This window comes from Ochotona curzoniae, unplaced genomic scaffold (genome assembly GCF_017591425.1).
Source record: "Ochotona curzoniae isolate NIBS_2020 unplaced genomic scaffold, NIBS_Ocur_1.0 contig_64, whole genome shotgun sequence".
In the NCBI taxonomy this organism is placed as follows: domain Eukaryota; kingdom Metazoa; phylum Chordata; class Mammalia; order Lagomorpha; family Ochotonidae; genus Ochotona; species Ochotona curzoniae.
This window is the reverse complement of record NW_024466502.1, coordinates 46,128,536-46,149,667: the sequence shown is the minus strand read 5'-3', so window position 1 is coordinate 46,149,667 and position 21,132 is coordinate 46,128,536. Positions and strand designations below refer to the sequence as shown.

Below are 21,132 nucleotides of genomic sequence, written 5' to 3'. Positions count from 1 at the left end.
GAAAAGGCCACATAGAAGAGGTCCGAGTAGCCATCCATCCTTGCCATTACCACATCAACCTTAATTGTTCACTGAGTGCCCACCCTCTGTTGAGCGAAGTATAGAGCACTGTGTTTTATCTTTTTTAGTCCTCACATTTCCTGTGACAGAGACAGTTTTATTTATCCCTGTGTGTTAGATGGAGAAGCTGAAGCTCAGAGATGTTAAATGATGCTCAGGTAACACAGATAGTAGGTGGATTATTTGGGATTTGGAACAAGCAGTCTGACATCCGAGCCCAAGTCTGAAAGCTGTGTTAGTATTCCCAGAGAAAGCCAAACAGGCTTTGAAGGTAGAAGGGACGTGATTTTTACCAAGTGGGTGGTGCTGACAGAAGACCAGGCCATTCACCACACTTAGGCACTGTTGGGGACCTACTTGCCCAGAGGTGGCATGATAGGAGGCCAAAAAGGCTGAGTAAAGATTTGACTAGTTACATGAATCTTCCCAGCAAGAAAACGGCAATTTCCTTTTCTTGAACAAAAAGGTAACTTCATGTGTTTTTCTGAGATTGCTCTGGCATGATGGTCATCTCAGGTTTTGGTGTTTTATTCATGGCGAATGCTTCAGGGCTTCTCACTCTTTGAAAGCTGTAGCATTCACTTCTGTCTTCAGAGGATGCTGTTCTAGTGCAGACCAGGTGGAAGCCTTCTTTCAATACAGTGTCAATCAGTAAGCCAAGGACATTTGTTCCATTAGCCAATTTCCGATTGTCAGGTTTTATGGAAATATACCTGGACACATAAAAAACTGAAATTATAAACCATCCCTTCAGGAATTTGCAAAACTACACAATTTGTCAGTATTGACATTCAGTTTTCTTTTGTGATTTATTCTGAGTCAATCAACTTTTAAGTAAAATTTTGCAGATAAAAATTTTAAGATTTTATTGCTCACTTTTCACCTTCCAACTGTACGTTGTCAAAGATTTGGGGTCAAAGAGCCTCTGGAGTGGAAATGCAAAAATCTACTGCCAGGGTAACTGCATAGAGCCAAATATCTGAACTTCCCAATTTGACTGTATGGGGTCTTTCCTGGTATCAGCCTAAGGCATCTTCACAGATGTAGCTCTGCTAATTCCTTCTCTACCATGACTGTGCTTTTATCTGTGTCCACCAACTGTTTATGAAATTTGAAGACGATGCTTAGTTCTAGGCAGAAACTGAGAACTATTTAGAGTTAACAAAATAGGTAATAAAATGCTTAGGCATATCCCCAACCTCCTTTAAATGATCACAATTAAAATATTCACCTAGAGTTCATACTTCTAGGCAAAGAAAAAATAATGAAATCTAAGAATTATCAAACTAAAACGCATCTCAATGATTTTATTCTATTTGATAAGCAAATTTTTAACATCAATAAATCATCTCATCTAGTTCCAAACTCAGATCTTCATTATGTAGCCTAGAAACATTTGTTAAAGGGATAAAAAGTTAAGTAAAGGATGGAATAAAAGAAACTAATAAGAAATAAAAAGCCAAAACTTCCTTTTTAAAATTTTAAAGGAATTTTCTATTGAGTCAGTTTCTAAAAGAGATGTTAAATAGAATAAAGGCTACAAAAGAGACCCAAGAATCCTGTGACCATCCTTGCCAGTATTCCATCACATCAATGGCCTTCTGAAAGAATCAAGCATTTCTAATCTAATCTTATGAACTTAAGAAATTGTAACTGACCAATGCAGTAAGTTAGCAAGACCTTAGAGTGTTTCACATTGGTGGAACATACTGAATAAATGAGATTATATGCCAGACTAATGGGAGCCATTCAGGCTTCCTCCTCTACCTTTTATCTGAAAAGATAAATCCAGACCAAGAAATGAACAAAAAATATACAAGTTTGCTGACTAGACAGATATGTACATACGCAAGTGGGACTTTGAAAGCAGATTCTTCATTCATCTACCAGAGATCACTGTCATTAGTTTATTCAGACTATATATATGTCTTTACTTTGAAATTGGCATAATGTTTTTAAAATCACTCATATTAATGGAGTGGAAAAAATTCTCAGCTTCTAGAAACTTAAAAGAATACTGTTTGGTGATATAAGCAGCATTAATTTAAAAAATGGTATTTTGGTATTATCTACTTTGAAATTTAAATATGCCATTCTCATTGTATAAATATAGCAATATCCCTTTTTTGTTTCTAATCTTGTTTGTCAAATTTATAGTTTTCTGCATGTGTAATTTTTAAAGAAACATGTATTATTCCCAAGGCATCTTCTCCTTATTTACCTATTTCTTCTTTAAGTCAAGGATATCATTTTCCTCTAGGTTTCTCTTTCAAAGGGGACACTTAAATCAATCATAATCATAATCATTTAAAATTTGAAGACCCCAAATAGATAATTTCTCTTGGTTATTGAATGTCCTACCAACAGAAAGAGAAATTGTACAGTGTTCATTTTAAATAAAAATGCAGCCTCAGACTTTCTTCACAACCAGCCCATTAATTCTCAGTTTTATTGTTCAGTGGTTTCCATTTGGTAATCAAGTGCTTCCTGATGGTTGCTCCTAAAATGTCTGTCTGCCTTTACCACCACCACTACACACACAGAGTGTATTTTTTTTTAATGTTACACATATAGGGTCCTGACCCCCCACCAATGAAGACTTGGACATTGGTAAAATAATGGTAGAACATGAAAACATTTGGGGTTAGGGGACAGAATGTGACTGCAAAGTGAAAAGCAGCCTTAGGATCCAGCCAAGAACAACAGAGAGAAAAATGTGAAGAATTAATTCAAGAACAACTAAGCCTAACTTATAATCTACTCTAATGTTTTTGAGCTGTGTTAAGTACCAACAATGTAATAGGACATCAAATCTGTCAAGAAATGTATCTGCCTTTAAAGGATGTTTAAAGGTAGATGAAGTCGTAGTTTTTTTGCTTTAAAGATTTATTTATTTTTATCTGAAAATCAGATTTAGAGAGAAGGGGAGACAAAGCTCTCCCATATATTGCTGGTTCACTCCCCAATGGCTGCAACAGCAGGATCTGAGCCAGAGCTGACTGGGGCTGAGCTAATCCAAAGCCAGAAACCACTTCCAGCTTCGGGTAGCATAGTGACTAAATCCTTGTCTTGCTTCTGCTGGGATCCGTGATGGGCGCCACTTTATGTCCAGGCTGCTCCACTTCCCATTCAGCTCCCTGCCTGTGGCCTGGGAAAGCAGCAGAGGACAGCCTAATGCCTCCTTGCGATCCTGCGCCCATGAGGGAGACCTGGAGGAGGCTCCTGGCTCCTGGATTCGGTTCAGCTCAGCTCCAGCCATTGTGGCCCCTTGGAGAGTGATCCAGAGGATGGAAGATCTTTCTGTCTCCCTTTCTCTTCGTATATTGCCTTTCCAATAAAAAAATAAAATATATCTTAAAAAAAAAAACTTTAAAGAACCAATATAAACTATTTAAGAAAATCAGAAGAAAACAGCCTTTCTTATCTGGAAGCCACTGAAATAATCTCTTGAAAAATAAGACCATTTGCTTCTAAGCCAAATTCTTCAGCAGTGGGATTAAATTATAAAATTATCTCCTCCTATAAGAAGTAATCATAATCCCAATTTTTCCCTGTGTAGTTTGGTTATTCTTGTTGTCCCATATACTGAGTATATCCCTTTCCACTCTAAAAAGCATCCCTGTTTAGAAACCAGTTATTTGGTCATTCTACCCGACTCCACTGATTATCCTAAAGTATTATTTTAAAAAATCATTTTCTCCCAAGAAAAAAATTTCAGGAAAGAGGAACACTGAATTTTGAAGGGAAATTTCAGAAACTGGTATATAAGAGAGATGCCTCAAAGAACAAAATACCTGACTGCAGTTTGGTTCTCAGTAGTGCTGTCGGAGCCGCACTGGAAAACCAAGTCATGGTAAGAAGGTCTCTGCGGAGGCAGCGGGAGGAGCGTCGGCTTCCGGCGGAAGGAGTTACCACTCCAGGTGAGTGCGGAGGGCTGCTCCACATACACCGTAATCCTCCCACAGAGCATCTCAATGGTTTTGCAGCAAGAGCCAAACACCCTGAAAAATGCTCGAGTGTTTTGGCTTAGGAAATGCACTTCCAGGACAGCAGGTCTTGTCTGCAGCAGATGTTGGTTTAAGAGATCAACCAGAGAATCGAGTTCATAGAAAAGGGCCTCTCTCTGAAGCCTGAAGTGGTCTGAAAAGTCAGTGGGTAACAGAAGCTGGTGAGTCCTCAAAAAATCCAAGATGAAGCTAAATAAAACACCATCTCTATCCACAAAAATCTGGCCACCAACCATCTTGAATTCTTGGTCTGTGCCATCTAACATCTGTGCCAATCGAGAAGCAGGAAACTGCTTTAGGGTAGAAAGTCTTGTAGTGAATAGCTTCCCTCCCACGTTCAGAGTGACCAGTTCCTGACTGCTCATTCTTCCCCAGCACCAAACTAGTAGCTATGAACTGTCAGGTGTAAGCTTGAACAACTTGTAGACCAGCCTATAACTGGAAATGTTGTGACTTATGTATGATTAAGAAATAGAAGGGAGGGGAAATACAGAAACCACACACCTAGATACCTGGGTGACTACGCTAAGGCAGAATGTAGCTATGGCTGTGTTAGCAAATTCAAGTTGCTTGGGAACTTGCAAGACACAATGAAAAAGCAACAGATATAGAAGTGAATTGCCAACATGTCATATAGTTCCCTTCCTGTCTTCCGTTTAAAACTTCTCCATGAAAACCTGCTCTAACTCTATATTAAAAAAAAAATTACTCGAAGTACAAAAGCGTTTCCCTTCCCTGGACCTCTTACCTATCGGAGCCATCAAGGCAGAGGGAAGATGTGGAGACACCGTCTTCATTTCTTACCCCTTAGTTACTCAATGGCTAAGTTATGAATTATGTTAGGAATAGGGTGGCTGCCTCTTCTTTTTTTAAAAGATTTATTTTTATTATTTTTTTATTGGAAAGGCGGATATACAGAGAGGAGAGACAGAGAGGAAGATCTTCCATCCTATGATTCACTCCCCAAGCAACGGCTGATACTATGCCGATCCGAAGCCAGGAGCCTCTTCCGGGTCTCCCACGCGGGTGCAGGGTCCCAAAGCTTTGGGCCGTCCTCGACTGGTTTCCCAGGCCACAAGCAGGGAGCTGGAAGGGAAGCGGGGCTGCCGGGATAGAACCGGCGCCCATATGGGATCCCGGGCGTGCAAGGTGAGGACCTTAACCACTGCGCCACCGCGCTGGGCCCGTGGCTGCCTCTTCTTACAGCCACAAGGAAAGGAAATGATTTTCTTGTGTACATCATCTGCCACCAAGTTAAACAAGGACCAGGGTCAGATACACTCTGTCTCCAAAATCCTGTGCATTTTTGTGGGTTTTCAGACAGGCTGGAGAGCAGTTCTCAGATAAAGTAACTTCTCTGTTTTCATCTGAAGGTAAGGCAAAAATACTAAGTATTTTTATTCTGATTGTGGTAGGGCATTTGTGTCTCACGTGAGCGATTCAGGCAGCCTTAGTTTTCAGCTGTACTTTATTTTTTAACCGATTGTCAAGTTTTAAAATGCTTAAAACTGTAAGTGGATTGATTTGGTTGTGGAGTTGCTCTGATACTTACGAACAACATAGCACTGCACTGTCAATGAAAAGATGGCTTACCCATTTCTCTCTTTTCTCATATGCTGCATTTTAAAAAATCTGTGCTTAATGCCACATAATACCGTGTCTGAAGTTCATCACCTCTAGTAAAGATGTTACACAAGTAAGAGGGCATAGTCACCTTCCTGAAAAATGTAAATTTGTCACAGGAAAATGCCAGTTTCTGTTTACAGAAGTTTTACATTTTGGTTAGATGGAAATCAAGGGTAACCCATTCCAACTGCATCGTGTTTTTTTTTAAAAAAAAAATATTAACTATGCAAACAATTTGGTTTACAAATGGTATTTATTGCATGCTTGATGAACAATCAATGTATTCTGCTACCTTCCTTATCAATACAAGAGTTCATTCACCTCCCATTTGTAATCATAAACAATACTGGGGGGCAAAAGCACTCTAAAGAGGTTCAGGGCTATTTATCAAATTTTATTTTCATCCTTAAGCTAATTTAAACACATTATTTTTTTGTTTCAATTCTTATTTGAGAAAAAAAGTATACACTCGTAGCCACGGCAACTGGGGCTGACCCAAGGCCAAGTCAGGAGTAACAAACTTATCCAAATCTGGCATGGGGTGGCAGGAACCCAGCCACTTGAACCACTGCCTTTCCAACTCTACATCAGCAGGAAACTGGAGGCGGGTGTAAAACCAGGCACTCCAGTGTGGGACACATGCTAGGCCAAGTGCCACCCCAGAACATCACTTTCAAAGGAAATGTTTTTTGAGGAAAATATCTGACTAGAATTTTGACCAAAGCTGAATTACTATTCTAATAAATTCTAATAAAAGAACTGCATACGTAAAACAGATTTTATAATAGTTTATATTTGCACACAAAATCTGCCACGTTGTTCAGCACCACCAAACTAAAATTCCTTAATTTTTCACTGACAATGAGAAACCCATCTGTCACCTGTTCCCAGTAAAAAAAGGATTGTTCTATAAAATTAGCTTTCATAGTAAGGTAAGAAGTGAAGTTTGAAAGATGGTCTTGCCATACAGCTAATTCATCGATCAAAGACCATTCTAGGAATACATTAGGACTGAAGAAAATGAGGATGCCCAGCAAAACGACTACCCCAAGCATCTGATACAGGCGCCAGGGAACCTTGCTAATGAACGTGCCAGTGTCTTGAGGCAAAGAAAGTTTATCCACGTCTACTAGTTTGATGTCCTCCCACTGACTAGTATCAAAGTTCTTCATTAAAGGGCTTGTGGGCAAATTAGAGGGAGGTAAAGGAGTTTCCTTGATGACTTTGATTTTCTCCCTGAACTCCTGCATCTGTTGCAGAAATATGATGGGTTCCGATACATCTTTGAAAGCCTCAGCAATGTTAAAGGCCATTCGCTGTTCCTGCAAGATGGTGTTGAGTTTGTTGATCTCTGGATCATAGGCTTGCATCACTGCAAGTTTCATGGTCTCAAAGTCAGATAGAATTTCATTCTTTTTTTGATCCAGTGTGTGTTGTAACTTCTCAAAAAACTCCTTTACTTTATCTGAATCTTTAGTCAGTAACTGTAGGGATTTCCTCTTGCTAGTTTCCAATGTGTCCAAGCGAGAAAGAGCATCTCCGCGCCGCCATGTCTCAAAGCTCTGGAAGAGGGACTCGAAGGCATTCCTCTCCTGAGCATAGGCGTCTTCAATAGAGCAGAAGACGTGCTTGGTGTGGTCACCCCGAGTAGCACAGACCCCACAAATGAGCTGCATGTCAGTCAGGCAGAAAATGTTCAGGGGCTGCCCCAGGTGTTCTTTGCACACTGGCATCTTGGGAGAGATCTTGATCTTGTTATACTTTTCCACAATACCCTTCAGGGAATAATTAACCTGCAGGCTGTTAACTCCAGAAGCTGAAGTTTCCTTACGGCATGTAGGGCACTTGAAAGGCGATGGTCTCCACAACGAATTCCGCACATTCCCCTCTAACAGACCTTCCAGGCATTTCTTACAGAAGTTGTGTGAGCAAGGCAAAACTCGAGGATCATCAAACAGACTGCAACAAATTGGGCAAGTGAGGTCTTCCTCAAGCAGCTCCATGACATCCTGTGGTAGAGAAAGACATACTTAGTTTTACTCCAGTCATCTCCTTCAGCAGGATTCCATAATTAGAAAAAGTTATCTTCAGATTTAAATGACCTTCCACTGGAATAACCAGCCACACAGAAATCAGTGAGAAATTTGGGAAGGGAATGCACACCAAAGCAGATTTAATCTGTGGGACTAGAACACACTCCTTATTAGTGGGGCGCCCTGTACACAAGGCCTTTGTGTGGGCTTTCCAACAACAGTCTTTGGCTGAGACAGGGTTAGGACAAGGACAACTGCAAGCTGAGCCAGTAGGACCCAACTGATTGTTTTAAAACAGAGAGCTGACTACTAGCTGTCAGAAACAAAGCTACTCAGTGTTTATAATAGAATGAGCTCTTTACTTTGAGCCCACAAACATAAAATGGTATGCTCTTTAAAAGAAAGCAGCACAGAAAGAAAGCCAAGCATGTACTCTCATACAAACTTATACTAGTAATTGGCATATTTTTCTATTTCCAAGCCAAGATTACAAAGATTAAAATTAGAGGTAGAGTAATTCTTCCCTGGGGAATTGGGTCTTTGTCGTTTGTAAAGCACAAAGGCACTAGCCAACACCATCTTCTATTAGCTAGAGTGTCAGTCCTCAAAGGGTGGCCAGAAATGTGCATGTCTCTTCCTTTTCATACTACTAAGATACTTGCTTTCCACACTGTACTGGCAGCAAAAGCAGTAGCAGGCTGGACACTTCAACAGGAATTAGCCACAGTAAGCAACATCGAATTGTTCCTGCTCGTCACTGTCGGTACCACTACACATTCCTGGTGGGACAAGGGAGCCAGTGTGAGAATGTTCTTGATGGACCAGTAAAAAGTACTTGATTCTGTTAAATCTCCATCTGACATACACCTTGTCTTAATATTTGAACTGACAAATTGAGAAGTACACACATAGAACTTCCAGAATGAGCTGCAGGAGGAACAGCTGCTTTTTGCATGCACACCATTTTTAAAAGAACAAATGTAACCAGGGCTATTAAGACTTAACTACATGACAGACATTTTCTTGAAAACAAGCAAGATGAGCTTGTTACTTCATAGAAAAGTAACTATTTCTTACTAATGAAAGGTTTTTATGTGAAAATTAGAATTTTGGAAATCATATTTGCCACTTCTCAGCTTCCCAGCTTCCATTCATTAATTAAAGCCTTCTGATGAGATACGAAGTTACAGTACAGCATCCTGGAATCAGGGGGAAGTATTATTTTCTGAAATATCTATTTGGAGATCTAAATGTCAAAGTGAACTAATATTATCTGAAGTCAGCAATGCAAAATATTGCATAAAAGATCAATTATAAGTAGAAGACAGACCAATAGGTTCATTATATAGATTTCAGATTCCAAACTGCAGCAAAGAAACTAACACCTGAATTTGGGAAGAGTATCTAAGATCCATAATTACCTGAAAAGGGTATTCAAACAGTCTTCCCTTACCAACTTTGTATCTTTATATATATATGTCAGGCTTGTCTCTATATATTTCAACCAAAATAATGTATTGCAGCAAATTCAAGGCAGAAGCAAACATTCCACTTGTCTTCCATTAAATAAGCATTCATTAAAGATACCTATAAATACAGAAAGGAATGCCACTCTTCCCACAATTATGTTTTGAAAATAAATTATTCACATGTAATGGGTTTTTCAATTATGAATGAATTACATATTTTATAAATTCTCAGCTTTTGCTCATACAGTGAATAGCTAGACAATATACTCAAATAAAACCTTTTAGTAGTTTCAGTTTTTAAGTTTAATTCATAGTGGCCCAAGACCAAGTATTTGAGATCTTTGTTCTAGAGAATTCTGTTTTTCCAGGAGCTATAAGGTAGGCCCAGAAAGACAAATATCCCTTTGTCTTATGGAATTCTTATCTATGGAATACAGAGAATAAAAATTGTGTGGATGTCATATTAGTTGCTATAAAGATATAAATAGTGCTTCATTCTATTTTACATGACAATGCACCCTTTCCCCCCATCACTTTAGGATCACTGACATCCCACCATTTTGTGCTATCAGTATTCCTATTTTGAAGAAAAACAATATATCATATTTTAAGTGACATCTTAAAAGTGTTAACACCACAAACAGTGCTAGGAATTTCATTTGAATCATGGATACAAATGTGTACAAGTCATATTGCCACCAAGTCCAAACAGGAATTACAAATCTAATGCATGTAATAATAGAAAACTAGTAAATTTTTAGCGGATTTCAGCAGTCATAATTGGAGCTATATCTAGAAAGTGTATAGTATTTAAAACATAAGCAGGCATTTAGCCTAGAAATTAAGACAACCACATCCCCCAGTAGAGTACCTAGGTGGGCTATCTAGCTCCAGCCCCTGACCCTAACTGCCTGCATGTGCTGCCTCAAGGGGGCGCTGTGCCAACCAAGTCATGGGAGAACTACATTGAGTTCCTGGCTCCCCGTCTGTTCCTTGGTCCTTACAGGCCAAGGAACCAACACAGTGGTAGAACATTCATCCTCTTTGACTCTCTCACTAAACTTTTTTTTCCCTCAATAAACTTTTAAGTTAGGCATTGATTAAACATTTTTAATCATTAAACATCCTTGATTTCAACATTTTTGCCAATATAAACATGTTTTATTTCCATTTTCCATGAACTTTTTTAAGTACCCTCATACACATGCAGGACTAAAGATTATTCTATTTCAAAATTTTGTGTCATGTATCATAAATATGTCAAAATTTCTGTGATGTGGGCAATAACTTTTTTTCTTTCCATGCTTAAATTATTATTTTATGATATAGTTCCATAGGCTCTGGGATTTCCCTTACTACTCTCCAGATCTCCTGCCCCCGCCAATGATTTCCCCTATATTATTATTACTATAGTATAGTTCTTTATAACCAGTCATAAGTCTGTCATTACAGGCATGGACAATGATAGAGAGTTCAGCAAACTATTGTCAAGATATGTTAAACAGTTTAATTGGGAGTCCATCTTTGGTTTGGAAGTAGAGATGCATACTGCATTGTGTCTTAATATCTGGATATGATAGTCTCCGTTACAGTTACTATACACATCTCCGTTAAATGAAAAGCCATAAAACGAAAATCAACAGGAAGAAATAGAAATTACAATGTCATGAAGTTAAGTAGCATGCTACTGAATGATTAATGTGTTGCTGAAGAAATGAAAAAAAATCAAGAACCTTCTTGAATAAAATGATGCTACTGTATGACCTATGAGTCAGTGAAGAATTTGAGAAAAACTGTTTTGAAGAAATGAAAATATGAAAAAAAAAAAAACATAAAAATCCAGGAGATACTGCTTCCGCTGATCTTTGTTGGTGAGATATTTCTTGTAAGCAACAAATAGGTGGGTTTTGATTTTTGATCTAGTCTTCTAACCTATGACTGATGATTTTAAGCCATTTACATTCAGGGTTAATATGAATGGGTGGTAATTTGGTCCTATCATTTAGCAATGGGTCATTGATTTAGTCTCCTGCTGTTATTTTATTGGGATTTTCTTCACATTTGCCTTTGGTTTCGGTGGGTGCTATTCCTTTTCCCTTTGAATATCCTTTTCCTTTTTTTTAAGATTTATTTATTTTTAGAACTGGTGCGCATATGGGATCCTGGCGTGTTCAAGGTGAGGGACTTCAGCCGCTAGGCCTCCACACCAAAGAGACTATCTTTAAATATAATTTGTAGGGCAGGTCAGGAAGAGGTGTATTTTTTGAGCTTTTCTTGCTTTACTGGGTACGATATTCTGGGCTGACAATTTTTTCCTTTTTGAATCTAGAATATGTTGCTCCATTCTCTTCTAGCCCGTAGAATTTCCTGTGAGAGGTTTCCTTTGGGTCTGATTGCCATTATTCTATAGGTCAACTGATTTTTTTCACAAGCACATTTAAGGATCTTTTCCTTATGTTCAACTGAAGAAAGCGTAATTATCATGTTTCATGGTGAAGATCACTTTTGGTCAACCCTGTTGGGAGTTCTCTGCCCTCTTGTATTCTGTTTCCCAATTCTTATTCCAGATTAGGGAAGTTTTCCTTTATTATTTCATTAAATACCAGCTTATCTTTCTGTGCCTTCTTGAACTCCCATATCTTATATTTGGCCTTTTAATACTGTCCCTTATTTCTTGAATATTTTTCTTAGTTTGACTTAGTTCCTCTTCCAGCTTTTTGATTGTTTCCCCACCGTGGCAGGAAATATCTTCCAATTCTGAGATTCTTTCTTCTGCCTCATTCATCCCATTATTTAAGTTTCCACTGAATTTTTAATTTGCTCACTGTGTCCTTTATTTCTAATAAATCTGCGTGATTTTGTCTCAGTGTTGCTGTTTCCTGGGTGACATATTCCTTAAATTCCTGCATGTGCTTCTCGTTGTTGATAAGAAACTTTATAACCATTTTTTTAAGTTCTTTATCCCCCCATTTCCTTGATTCCATTTCCTCAGTTAACTCTGAGGTTGGCAGAGGCTTTTGCTCTTTTGCAGGGCAATACATTTTGAAAGGCACAAGGAAAGGTATGCCTCTGCCAGTTGAGGCTAGTGTGTTCTCTAAATCACTGCAGCTGCACAGCAGTGTCTTCCAAAAATAATGAAAGTAAACTTCAGGTGATCTTCCAAGTCTGGTTCCAAATTTTATTACTGCCATGGCTCTATCAGCTACTTTTTAGAGAACTGAGATATATTGTTTAGGTCCAAGAAACCATGGCAGGGTTCTATTGCCTCCAGTCTTAAAGAATAGGTTTTTGAATTTCATGAAGGAAGGGTACTCTTCATATAAATGAAGTTTCTTCAAATGTATCTAACACAAAATTTAAAAATCAACAGCTGACCCCTTTCAATGTAAATTAAAGCATACATCTCTTAAAGGGGCTAATTTTTAGCTAATACAGGAATCTAGAAATGGTATCTAAACAAAATTACTGCCATTACCAGTTCAATGATAGCGTCTTCAAATGAGAATTACAATACAACCACCAAAATATCACTATTATAATAGCTCTTTTAGAAAAAATCACTTCCTGTGGGTACCCTCACCTTAGTGGTGAGTAGTACACTGTATTGTTTTAGAATGAAGTCCTTCTTGAAGCTAAGAAAGTCTAAGTAGAGGATGTAAGAATGTTTATTATAGTAGCCTGAATTTTCTGTGTTTCACTATCTTTATAATAAAAAGTTGTGGAGAAAACAAAAGAATGAGGCCAATTTTAAGGAAGCTATATTGAGTTTAAAAAGTGAAACTTCAAAGAGGCATTTGGCATGCTCCTCACACTGCAGTGCTAAGGTTCAATGCCCAGCTCCTGTGATCAGATCCTGGGAGGCAAACAATGACTGCTCAACTGACAGGGTTCTTGCTGCCCACATGGGAGACCTGGCTGGGGTTCCTGGCTGCCAGCTTCAACCACTGGCCATGGCCAGATATTTGAGGTAATGTAGACCAGGAGGTAGCAATACTCTCCATCTCTCAAATCAATACTTTTTTAAAAGTTAAACTTCAACACTGGCCAAATATGATAAGCTTCACCAGGAGCTTGTTCAGCTTTGGTACTGTTTTATTTTTCTTAAGGAAAAGCTGATACAGTAGATATAATATATAATAGGGTGTGTGTGTATAATATAAATATATTCCCAGAACACTCTGAATCCAGGCCAGAAAGGAGATGGCCATGCTTGTCTGGCTCTCTTTGTGACTTTTAACAAAGCTATATTATAGCTCCTTATCTGTTTGTTTTGAAAGTTATATAAGAAAAATTATTTACAAAGTACTTTGCATCAGGGTTATACTTCATTGCAGCTCTCAAACTCTCCCTGACTTAAATGATCAACACAGAATAAAGATTAAAGAGATAAAATTTCAGATATATCTATCCACAAAAATATATGAAAACAAATACTTGTTTGTCACTTGGTACCTAAAATAGCTTGTCTAATTGTTGCATAACTCTTGGCAAACATAAAGTCCATATAAAAGAATTACACAGCTTACTTTTCTAACATTATCCTAGAAGGAATAGTTAAAATTTTCCCCAAAATATTTCTAGCAGGGTTCCTAATAAGTGGGCAATATACAGCCAGTGCAGTTTGGAGGGCTTGCATGATCCTAACGGTTTGTTGAACTCAAGGTGACATTCTTAAAAAACAAGAGATTGGGTCATGACCATCAGAGGTGAGATCACTCAGGAAAAAAATAAACAAAAATCTAGTATTCCCTGTCCTTCCACAGCATGACTATGGGGCCTCTGCGCTTTCCTCATGCATTTATTGTTTAATTTCCCCATCCTGCACCAACAGGTACAATCTTGATTTCTTCCCATTCTTTCCCAATCCCAGGCCTTCCCTCTTTCACCTTATTTAACCTGTTACCTTCCTTTCCTTTTTCCTCCTGCATCACTTGGTCATTAACAATTCATGTGCATCTGCAGCTCTGTCAGTAGTTTTAGGGTATCAGACTGACCTGTTATTTCTATCCTATTTGTGTACAACTACTATGAAATCTAAGTGTACCCAATTGATGTTCAAAATTCAGGCAAAGGAATTTGAATAAATAGTATCTGGATTTGAGGAAAACATACATAGTTAATGCAGACTTAAATTAAACTCAACAATTTTTCAGCTTGTTGATATAAAAGCAATGCTCATTCGGTACAAACTTTAATTTGATTTTTTGTTCTTTCCTAAAGGAGCATAGTGCAGGGTAACAGTACCAGCAACAGCTGACTAACAACCAGTACTGAAATGTACAGTGTATTGTGTTCTATACACTATGACACATTCAAAGCTGTACTTTGATAATAAGTACATAAGATAATAAGCAGGCTTAATGTTTAGATGATTTTGCCTTGCTGCAGGGCAACCAAAGTACTCTGATAAGCACTCACTTACGGGAGGCAAGGCTAAGCTAAGCTGTTTGATAGCCCTGGTGTGTTAAAGGGCTTTTAACTAAGATTACCTCAACTTAGGATCTGTTTATTGGGACATAGCCCCATCCTAAGTTCAGTTATGTGTGATGCACATTTAAAATTTTGCTTAAAGAGGCTAGCCCAATAATTCTAATGGCTAATCCTCCACTTCAAAGCTTTGGCATCCCATATGAATAACAGTTCATAGCCTTGCTACTCTGCTTGCCACCTAGCTCCCTGCGTGTAGCCTGGGAAAGTAGCAAAGGATAGCTCAAAGCCTTGGGACTCTTACCCGTGCAGGAAGCTTCTGGCTTCGGATTGGCTCAGCTCTGGCACTGAGGCCATTTGGGGACTGAACCAGAGGATAGAAGATCTACCTCTGTCTTTCCTTCTCTCTGTAAATCTGCCTTTCCAATGAAGATAAATAAATCTTTAATGAAACTTAATTTTGGTGTGTGTGTGTTTAGAGGATTGTTCCTATGTAACTGTCCTCACTATGGGGAGACTATCCATGTAACTTATTTTGTATTTTCTTAAAACTATAAGATTTATGTGGGGTCCATGCAGTGGCCTAGCAGGCTAATGTTCCGCCTATGGTGCAAGCATCCATAAGGGCCTTGGTTTGAGTTCCAGCTCCTTGTTTGTGGCCTGGGAAAGCAGCAGAGGATGGATCTGCACCCACATGTCAGACCTAGGAAAGACTCCTTGCTCCTGGTTTCAGATTGGCCCAGATCTGGCCATTTGACTATTTGGGAAGTAAACCAGAAGTAGGTTTCTGTCTCTCCTCTACTAACTCTGCCTTTCCAATGAAAAATAAAATCTCAAAAAATTATGATTATAGAAAATACAAGGGAAAATTCACTATCACATCAACAAAGAGTAACCATTATGAATTATTTTGGTATATTTCTTTTAATCATGCCTATGTGACACATATTTTTAAAACTGCATACTACAATTTTTTTAATTTATTTGATCACATACCTTTCCCTCATCATGACTCTTCCTAACTTGACAGTCTAGCCATGGACAAGCTTTCTTATTGCTTGTTTATTTGAGGGGAGTGTTATAATATTTTAGTGAACATCTTACAGAAGAGTTTTGGTCAACAGCTCTGATTATTTCCTTGGACAATTTTGTTAGGAATATTGCTTAGTTCATAGATTTTTGAAGCTTTTTTTTTTTTTAATTGGAAAGGCAAGTTAATAGACCAAGGCTTTGGACCATTCTCTGCTGCTCTCTTAGGCCACAAGCAGGGGCTGGATGTGAAGTGGAGCAGCCACAGCTAGAACTGGTGCCCTATGGAATGCCAGTACTGTATGCAGAGGATTAGTCTGAAATGCCACCATGCCAGCCCCCAAATAAGGGCATTTCTAAGGTTCTTTAAAAAGTTGCCAAGCTCTCCTCTAAGAAGGCATCTACCATTGAATGGACAATGGCCAAGGTTGTTATGTGAATGCTGCATCTCTTCAGTTCTTGTCCTTACAAGTGAACTGTAACACTTTTATGGACCTTAGTTAAAACAGAACCACTAAAGAAACACAGCTGTTAGCATACCTACCCTGAGTTTAACCTATCAGTTAAAGCAGTTGACATTAGGGTTAACATCTGTGTGTTAATACATTCACTGATACTAGACTTTAATAAAATTGAGACAGAAATAAAATAATAACACTGAGCTTAAAGATCATCTAGGTAAACATTTCGTAAGAAAAAGGCTGTGTGCCTACCCTAGTTGTCCAAATGGAAACTTCTCAAAGTACATGAGGCACAGAGCCTGAGTTTTCCAATTCTTACATATTAACACTACCCAGCACCCTCATTTGTAAAATGAAGTTTAACCACAGGCTTTGTAAAATGCTACCATTTTTACTTTCTTGGGGCATCTGAGCAAAGGCTGTGGGAGCCGGAGGGCCAGGGACCCACCATGACCTCACAGAATGAACAGCCAGGAGCTAAGGAAGGACTTACCAGGGAGTCTTTGTAAAGTCAGCAGTACCAAAGACAATGGTGTTTCTGAGAAAGAAACAACTACTGGTTGTGTAAGAGGTACGACCAGTTAATCAACAGCTCCATCAAGTTCCACCGGAGGGATTGCCTGTGTATAAAGAAATTCGGCTTGAACAATGCCCAAAGTAAGTCGAAAGCCACAAACCACCTAGGCCCTGATCCTCCAGCCCAGCTGCTCAACAACTCACCAGGCGGGGAGAGACGCTAGACGTTGCCAAGGCCTCTCTCCCTTTGCAATATAAACCTTTGGACCTAAGACATTTTCTTAAATTACCATATGAAGAACGACCAGGGGTGGATTCTGAGTTTTGATAATTTAGGAAAACAAAACCAACAAATGAAATAAATGGCTAGGAAGATAAATATTCTATACATGTTTTATTTCGAGAGCTTAACAAAATGTGGACATAACGTAGGGAACATTATCGTAATTTACCTCCGTCCTCTGCAAGCAGGTGTTCCAAGAGCTGATTCTAATTCCCATGACAAAACAACCGGGGCCGCCCTATTATCCTCTCGTTCCCCCTACCCTGCCAGGTCGCACTTTGACTCACAAACTAGAGGCCACTTGCAAAGAAAGGCCACGTTTATTTGCACAGAATCACCCCCACCAGCACGGCTGTAGCCCTTTGTACTCGAGCTCCGCGGCTAGGGCGCCCTCCCCCGGCGCCTTGCAGCCAGCCCAGGCTCAAGGCCGTGCCGGAGGTCCCAACCTCACTCACTCTCCCCTTCTCTTCCTGGCGATATGGATGCGCAGGTGGCAGGGCGGGCGTGCGGCCCACCGCATCCCGCTCTCCCCACGTACTGCTACCGCACCCACAGCTTCCTCCGGGTGGCAGCTCTGCAGCCCTGCCCCTCCGCTCCCGCTGGGCAAGTCTCCGCCCTGGCAGCAGGCTTGAGGGTAACCCCCTTCTCCGAGAGGAGGGTGGCGGGTACTTATCTCGGACCTCCGGCGATGCGTGGCAACCCGTCCTCCTGCACAGGGGGGAACCGCACGACACGCGTCGGGCACGCTGTAAAATGGACTCGCGGCGGCCGGCCCCACCCGGGCACCCAGGGCCCCGCCTCCGGGCCACCGGCCCCGCCTCCCGCCGAGCCTTCCCGAGGGACCCGCGGCCGGGCGGGCGTCCTTCCGGTGTCTCCAACCGCCGGGGGTAACCGTCCTGCCCGCCCGCGGAGGCCGGGGAGGGCCCGGGGCTGCCCGGCCGCTCCTCCCGCTCCTCCCCGCAGCCGGGAGCGGCGCTGGCGAGCCGGCCACTGGACGCCGACGTCTTCCCGCTCAGCAGGCACGCAAGGCTAAGGTTGGGTTTGGATTGTTGTACTTTTTTTTTTGTTCGTTGCATTTTTTGGAACAAAAAAAAAAGCCCAACCCTTCACACCACTTCCCCCGCATCCGTGAGGAGCAGAAGCGCGGCCCCAGCGGCCCGGGAGCGGAGCTTGCCATTGCAGCTGCGGCGCGACCCAAGTTCCCCGTCCTTCCTCAGCCCTAGCTTTGCACCTGCCACTCTGGAGCATTGGGCAGGACACAAGCAACTTACTTCTATTCAAAAATCCTTTTTAGGAAAATAGAATACTGCTTTCTTTCCTTTGGAGGGAACAACTGTAAAACTGACCTTAAATGGTCCACCACTAATAATGCCTTTTTCCTGACGCCCACCCCTTATGAAATGCATAGAGCACTTACAGAGAGCAGGCGCAGAAGGATGCTGGAATGGCTGTGTTCTCAGGAGGAATTTGCTCCAAGCTGGGGGCAGGCTGTGGGAGCAAGGAGAAGGTAATTCTAGAGAAAGCCTGCTCAAGCGCTGTCGTTCACCCCCTTGGTCCCCTTGAGCCCTTTGAGCCGCATGATGAACCCAAACCCCACCAGCCCGGCTACTCCCTCCTGCACAGCCGCTAGCGACCTGATCCTGCCTTCTGTGAAGCTGTCCTTATAGATGCTGCCATCTTCACCAGAACACAGTGGGATGGAAATTAGGAACTTCAGTCTATATGTAAAGAAACAGGTGAGGTGTCGCCTTCCAGGTAGAAACCAAAAACAGCTGGGCCCAGTGCCAGATGGCAAGAACAGCTTGTCTACAGCAGCACTTGGTGCCAGTGAAATCTGCACTCCACCTTCCCACTAAATCAACGTTACTACAAATAAGCTGGTTTATGGAAACACTTTAAAGACCCTATTATTAAAATGACACCAAGGTAAAAGGTTATTGACTCATAAAGCACAAATTATCCTTAACATACTTTTAAATAACACACGTAGTTGGTGGTAGGTACCATTAACAATTAATAAACTTCCACCCAAGGAAATGTAAAACACCTGTTACATCTATAGAGCAATGTCTAAGCTTTTTAAAATTAACCACTAAGAAAAGAACACAGCACATTAAACTCTCAAATGTAGAAAAATGGGGGAGGAAGACAGCTGTCTCCTTCCTCCATGGTTCTAGGCAGATGAAGGCAACTGCCCTCCATAGTGCTCCTGGAACACAGTGGGTGCTGGCTCCAAACCCACATGCGCAGCCCCATCCTTCCTGGAGAGGCCGATGTAACTACATCCTGCCGGCATTCTCCCCACACCAGGATTTCCTTCTATTGACTTCTCCCAGTGAGAAAACATGGCAGCTTGGAGTTCTTATCTCAGCATAGTTGAAAGACTACAGTCTTGCATAGGTTTCTGGTTTTTTTTTTTTTTTTTTGTGAAAAGTATTTTTTCACTGGGTAGAATTTCTAGTCCAGTTGGTTCTTATTCCGTAGACTTAACTATGTTAAATCTCACTTGATGATGAGGCTTTTGTCCTGGGCCTGGACAAAGCTAAGAACGTTGACAGCAAACAACCAAGCCCTAAGTGGTCAGCTGTTCCACAGTAGAAGTGCCAGTGTCAAGTTGCACGCACACTGACACAGTCGGCAGTGTGGAGTCACTAATGTACAAGCCTGGGGCAGTGGTGTGGGCAGGAGGGCTGGTAAGCCTCAGCACGTTCCTTGGAACTTTTTAATTTTGCTTTTGTCTGTGGCTTCCAGAGCTACACACTGTAAGCCCCAATATTCCTCAATGAATTCCTACCAGGAAAAGACACTGACATTGTTATGGTTTACCCAAAAGGACACAGGCTTGGAAACCAGTTCTGCCTCCTGAGTTTAGCTCTGCCACTGACTTGTTCAAGCAACACAGCATCTCTAACCTGCAGTTTTCTCCTCTGTATGATGGGATACATTTGATGATAATTAGATAATATATAAAGCTTCTGTCAGTATTTTCTGACATACAACAAATGCATAATAAATGGTGGCTACTGTTATTTGGAAGAAGAAAGGCATGCTCATTTTGAGCTGCATTTGCTTTGGAATTTTGTCCAAACAGAGCTAACACCACCTGTGCAGTAGGGGAAGTTAACATCCCCATTTCTGCTTTTCATGCCAAGGCCTTGCAAAAGTATATATCCTTTCATAGCTCCACCTCTTTCCCTGTGCTTTGGAAACAGAAAAACTCAATTTGAAGAAAGCTTGGGTCTTTTCTAAAGCCCTCCCCTGTTTGTAAAAAACATTCAAAACATTCCATCACAATAGGAAACTCATAAGACAGAAACCTACCTAAGATCTGCTGTGATCACAGGGAACGGGTCTCTGGTTTGAAGCCAACTCCAGACTGCACAGTGAAGAGCACAGCACGCACTTCAGCAAGATCAGCTGGCTTTAAAGAACCAGACAGGTGCAAGCAGCAGGAAACTTCACCCCTAGTTACGTTGTTTCTGTGGATAGAAAGAAAAATTGCAAGATACGGTGGCTTTAGGATATGGTTATGACTCAGTTGAATTTTATCAGTTTAGGCACCTAGCATACCAATCAAGAAATTCCCCATTTGACTTGAAGAGGCAAGTTGTGTTACTTGGTACAAACGGCACATGACAGCTCATGTCGGAGCTAAAGTGACTGATAAGGACAAGCACAGAGCAATGCTCCAGAAGCCTCGGGGGAGATTTCCCACGAGTGGTAGAAGCGTAGACTGGACCTTCAGAGACCACAGGGCTTGAGGGAAAACAAGGGAAGGGCATGGAAGGTAAGCAAGAGCACAGTTCTGGCAGGGGCAGTGAAGGCACAATCTCAGGAAGGGCTATCTTGATAATGGGCTCCCTGCGCCGAATGAGAAGATATTTCCTTTAATACTTTTGAAGTTTCTTACTGAAAATAGTAGTTTTGAAATGTACTATGATATAAAAATGTAACATGTAATTCAGTGGTATTAAACCATTTAACATCAAACATGTTCCCCATTTAATTTCTTAATTTGTGAACAAAGTATAACAAAGAATCGTTGCATATATTCTCCCATAATCCTCCAGAAGGTGTGTATATGGTGTGTATGTCTATATGAACCTCAATCACATGTATAACATTCTATTACACTGATGTTAAAGAAGCTGTATAGAACAATGCTGTGTTTTACAGTGTTTCACCCAGCTTTAAAGTCATTACATAAATCTTCTCTGAAAT

The 21,132-nt window shown here is 40.7% G+C and overlaps 2 protein-coding genes across 4 annotated transcripts; both read right to left on the bottom strand.

Moving 5' to 3' along the window:
- Nucleotides 1–3,759: 3,759 nt before the first annotated feature.
- Nucleotides 3,760–4,697, bottom strand: KCNRG (potassium channel regulator). Its single transcript, XM_040991455.1, has one exon. The coding sequence runs from the start codon at nt 4,430–4,432 to the stop codon at nt 3,839–3,841; it is 594 nt and encodes a 197-aa protein (XP_040847389.1). The 5' UTR covers nt 4,433–4,697; the 3' UTR covers nt 3,760–3,838.
- A 1,230-nt stretch (nt 4,698–5,927) lies between these two features.
- On the bottom strand, nt 5,928–20,831 carry TRIM13 (tripartite motif containing 13). Of its 3 annotated transcripts, none has more exons than XM_040991452.1 (4): nt 20,233–20,831; nt 18,329–18,399; nt 16,606–17,619; nt 5,928–7,702 (listed from the first exon to the last, which is right to left on the bottom strand). In XM_040991452.1, the coding sequence occupies exon 4, from the start codon at nt 7,694–7,696 to the stop codon at nt 6,473–6,475; it is 1,224 nt and encodes a 407-aa protein (XP_040847386.1). In that variant the 5' UTR covers nt 7,697–7,702; nt 16,606–17,619; nt 18,329–18,399; nt 20,233–20,831; the 3' UTR covers nt 5,928–6,472. The 3 variants fall into 3 exon arrangements, with proteins under 3 accessions (XP_040847386.1, XP_040847387.1, XP_040847388.1); XM_040991453.1 differs by having other exon boundaries at nt 16,606–16,732; XM_040991454.1 differs by lacking the exons at nt 16,606–17,619; nt 18,329–18,399; nt 20,233–20,831 and adding an exon at nt 9,148–9,550.
- Between the last annotated feature and the right edge of the window lie 301 nt (nt 20,832–21,132).

What these genes read in the sequence shown, in the direction of transcription:
- KCNRG (XM_040991455.1), bottom strand. Translation starts at nt 4,432, where the DNA reads ATGAGCAGTCAGGAACTGGTCACTCTGAACGTGGGAGGGAAGCTATTC.
- TRIM13 (XM_040991452.1), bottom strand. Translation starts at nt 7,696, where the DNA reads ATGGAGCTGCTTGAGGAAGACCTCACTTGCCCAATTTGTTGCAGTCTG.